Source organism: Atta colombica, unplaced genomic scaffold (genome assembly GCF_001594045.1).
Source record: "Atta colombica isolate Treedump-2 unplaced genomic scaffold, Acol1.0 scaffold72, whole genome shotgun sequence".
Taxonomy (NCBI): domain Eukaryota; kingdom Metazoa; phylum Arthropoda; class Insecta; order Hymenoptera; family Formicidae; genus Atta; species Atta colombica.
In genome coordinates this window covers 530391-535076 of record NW_017259564.1, presented here as the reverse complement: position 1 = coordinate 535076, position 4686 = coordinate 530391, and the positions used below count along the sequence as shown (strand labels likewise).

General features: G+C 24.6%; 1 protein-coding gene across 2 annotated transcripts in view; it reads right to left on the bottom strand.

Annotated features, from left to right (window-relative positions):
• Positions 1-3139: 3139 nt before the first annotated feature.
• The window catches only part of LOC108692456 (serine/threonine-protein kinase Warts), a 31683-nt gene continuing 30136 nt past the window's right edge, over positions 3140-4686 (bottom strand). For both annotated transcript variants that reach the window (XM_018200704.1, XM_018200703.1), the window contains exon 5: positions 3140-3571. In XM_018200704.1, coding sequence (XP_018056193.1) covers positions 3140-3571 — 432 coding nt within the window. The remainder of the gene's footprint in view (positions 3572-4686) is intronic.

Here is a 4686-nt window from a genome sequence, read left to right as displayed (position 1 = left end):
GTAAATACAAATTCACTTAGAATTATTTAAGCATTAAAAAATCTAGCTTTAATCGTTAAGATTCTTCATTTCCTTGATTGTTTGTACGGTAATAAAAAGATTCTTTCTTTATTGTTTCTCATATTTTCTCAACTTCCACCAATTTTTCATAAATTTTTTCATAATTCCAATTTTTCTTATTAAACATTAACGTTTGCTAATAAAATAAATATTGTTATTCATCATTTTGCAAGTATCTTTAATAATAATAAAAGTTTTATCAAAATTGATGTGTAAATGTTGAATAGTGTTCCTTGTTGATATTCTTTTATATTTTTAAATTTTGTAAAATAATATTAGAAATATACATATATTTAAATACTACTGAATTTTGTAAAGCTTCACACAAAAATATTATTAGGCAAGACCGGCCTTGACTGACTATGGCCCTCTTCATTCATTCATATTTTATGTTAAAATTTTGTTACTAATTACAATATATTTCATTTTCTTATCAATAATTCTTTTCCAAATTTTATTAATAATTACATTTATCTTCATATATCGAAAATATAAAAGTACATCTCCTATTTTTGATATTTATTTAAAAACTAAAAAATGTTACTGAAGAAATTAAAAATCAAAAAAATTTGCTATCTAAATTTTAGTCTGAGTAATCAGTATATGATTATAAATAAAATGTCAAAGGCAAAATGCTTGTCAATAATATACAAAATATAAAAATTGGTCACGTACAATACCTTTTCGTACTACGACAAACGGAAATTTCATTTTAACTTTCTTGCAATTTTAATGTAGATTTTTCCATAAATTTGATAAATAATTTTTAGTAACATAAAAATAAGTCATAACACTTATTAAAAATAGATTTCTTTTTTTGTATATATATCTCTCAAATAGAAAAAATAAGATTATTTTTATATGGACAAGGCTGACGAGTCTTTAAGTTTGATCATCTGCTGTTTCCCTATTAACATTTGTCTATCAACATTTCTTTGTTTGATATATCATATTTAATTATTTAACACAATAATCTTTTTATATTCTCCGAATGTGTGCAGTCAATATTTTTTCTATCCTTATAGCACTTTTTAATACTCAAATTTTCTCTATTTTTAACGTTTTCTTTTATTGCTCTTCCATTACATCATTTATTGGCATGCATCATGTTTAGAATAAAAGGGTCATTATGCATGCATAAAATATCAATTGCGCTCAATAATTATTTATTTATCTGTAATATATATTGTTTTATTTCGGCAGAAAGTTTTAGGCTTATTTATTGTTTCTACTTAGAGATTTCTGTCCTTCTTAGAATGATGCAATATCACTATTTATTCACACTTCCCCATCTTGAGATTAAAAATTCAGGTTACTTCATTTTTATCACACTGAAATATTTTTTCCTACATATGAAAACGTACTTCGTGTTTGTTATTTTCTACCAGAGATGATAATATAATCTTATCTTCAAAATTTTGATTGCATAATAAATGTAAATAATAAATCCATTTTCTCGATATTTGCGAACAATTTGCTTTTATACAATTTGATAAAACATTATTGATGTATATTATTTGTATATTTTTCATGTCTTATATGCACGCTCTATTTTTATCATATTTATAAACAAAAACGAGAAAATTATTAATATGATCCATACAAGTTTCTCATTATGTAAGAATACAAGATGTTTTGTTGCGCATATAATATAATTTTGAGATAAATTTCTTATTAATAAATTTTTAATAGCGATTCTTGTATTGGCTTATACATTTTGAGTTAATTTTCTAATTTGTCATCGATTACGCATCTCTGGAACAAAACATCTTGTATTCTTACATTATATTCCTTACAACGTAAATAAAACAAGTAATACATGAAAATGTTAAAATATACAAATAATAAATTTTAAATTAAAATAATTGCTATAATAAACTATACTTTTTTTCTAAAAATACTATATATATATATTATATGTTTATTATATTATACCTTTTTTTTATAAAAAATATGAAATTGTATCACGTAATGTTTTAAAACGTGAAGTTTTATTTAAGAAAAAGACGAAATTGCATTTTGCAGCTACATGTATGCATACATATTAAAGAATAATAGTGACGTACAAGTTAAGGTAGCTAAAATCATTTAATTTTATCTTTTCTTTCATAGCTGTTTTAGCGATATAATCCATTAGATTTTTGAAAGACATTCATTATATGCTGTTAAATACGTACTAATGTATATTGTCGCTACAACGATTGTCATCTGCACATGTCTGCATGAAAAATATACATGCTTGTCAGATCTTTATAATTTGAATTATTTTTAAGTTGAGCTTCATCATATGTTACATATTTCTTTTTACAGTTATATTTTTAAAGCTAAATGTCAATAAATTTTAAATTCGTTTCTAATATATCTGTATATCGGTCTTCCAAATTTAGATAATTTTTAATAAAAATCTTAAAAATACAATACAGATAAAAACGTTAATCTCAGCTTGGTATGTACAAATATATACATGCGTTAAGTCATTTTAATTGAAATTATTTTAGTTTTTAAATAGTCAATTCCTTTTAATTACATCAATTTAGCACTTTGATTAACTTATAATTAAAATTTTAACAATAAATTTTATAAATAATTAATTTGCCAAAACAGTTACTTTAAGTGAAAAAATAAACATTATTTTAATGAAATAATTAATAAAAAACAAATTTCAAAAACAAATTCAAAATTACTTGATTCGTCACTCTTTGTCCTTTTAAGAATCTAGTATCTAATATAGTAAAAAGAAGAAAGAAATAATGTTACATTTCTTATGAACATGCTTATCGTAAACTACTTTATTTAATAAATCTTTTATGAAGAAAAATTAAAAAATTATAGAAATACACTAAAACCTCTTTGGATTCTTAATTAGTATTGTGACCATTACAATCCATTATCAAAAGAACATTTCGTTATTATTCAGATTCATAAATTTATAGTTCAAGAAACAGATATTAGACAGAGAATTATTACGTAAGACGAAATCAAATCTTAATGAAATGACAGAACCGCGTCGACGGACAAGTGTCGAAACAGGGAAATGGCAGACGACGAAGTGTCCGTAAATCGTAAATTTAACCTAATGTCATACATAGACGGGACCTTGATTGTCATTGTCATCCAAGCTGATACGACTAGGATACGCGGGACCACCGCCGTCATCAAAAAAACGCCTGAACGTAAATTCAAAGAAACCGTGAAACGGTTTCCCGTTATCCAGCAATTCGTCCGATTTGTTCGAGTCTGACGATTCAGAATTGCGCAGTTTATCAGGATCCACAGGATCAAAATTGCTCGTATCAGTTGGATATTCAATACGAGGTATATGCGGGGCCATTTGGCGCCGTAATCCCTTTTCGAAGTCGATACTCGCGAAGAATGGATGATTTTTCACCTCATTCGCGTTTTTACCTAAGCGACGATCAGCGCCAACACAAAGTTTCAAGATTAAATCCATACTTTCCGGTGAAAGATTTGCCTGTTTCGGTATATGAAGCGTTGTCTCCCAGTTAATGACCTGCATAGAAATAAAGAAAAAAAAATTTTTATAATATATAAGAACTATTCCTTTAAGAAATCCTTTATCTTTGGAAAGAAGAATAATTTTATTTAAAACTTATGCAACAGATTTTAATAATTTTATAAATTTAATACACATATTGAATTATTTTCGGTAAAAATTAATATACATAGATATATTCATTAATTTCAGTTATTCACGTTCAAACAAGATACTATAAAAAATCTGATGTGCAAAATATTTCGATTCTGGACGATCTGAAATAGAAATCCCAACAAATTTTCATTCATTTTATAAATTGTTAAAAAGCAAAGTCTTATAAGCAGAATAAAGTGAATAGAATCAATTCTAATATTTTTATTTCTTGCTCTGTTTGTTACTAAAAAGAAATTTGTCAAAGAAATTTGTTGCTCTGTAAGTTTTCTTAAAAAATAAGTTTAGCTAGAGGAAGATTAAAGCTTGATTGTTCCACCTTTCGATAAACTTTAGCTCATTTTCAGCTCACAGTCTGAAAATATTTTATTATAACGTTTTGAAAAGCTCTCGAAGTTAGCTACAAGAATATTTAATGAAAAATGGGGAGTTTTATTTAAAAATTCAACGTGACCTTGTTCTGACAACGCCACCTAACCGATAATATCATATTAATATGTATATCTCCCTTGAAGTCGAAAAACTTTTGTCTGAAACATTTTTTAAGAAAATACATATTTTTCAAAAAATTAGCCTGGAATATCGCTCTATTATACTTTATATATCTTAAATAGTTTTTTTATTATATTATTTAACAATAACATTTATTACTATTCAAGAAATGTTTTAAATAAAACTTTTACATTTAAATTACTTCTATTCATTCACATCAATATTTTTGAAAAATTATTTTAATTTAAAAAAAATTTTTATTAATATAAATATAAAAAAAATATAGGGCAGACCGGGACATCATGAGTATATGAGTGTCACAAAAATTCAAACTCTTAAAAGTACATCTAAATATAAAAATTTTTGTATCATTTTTTTTTAATAATTAAAGCATAATACATATTTTAAAATTTAATAAGTATATTTAGTAAATATTTATTAGTTTTTAAGAAAAAAATAAAAATATA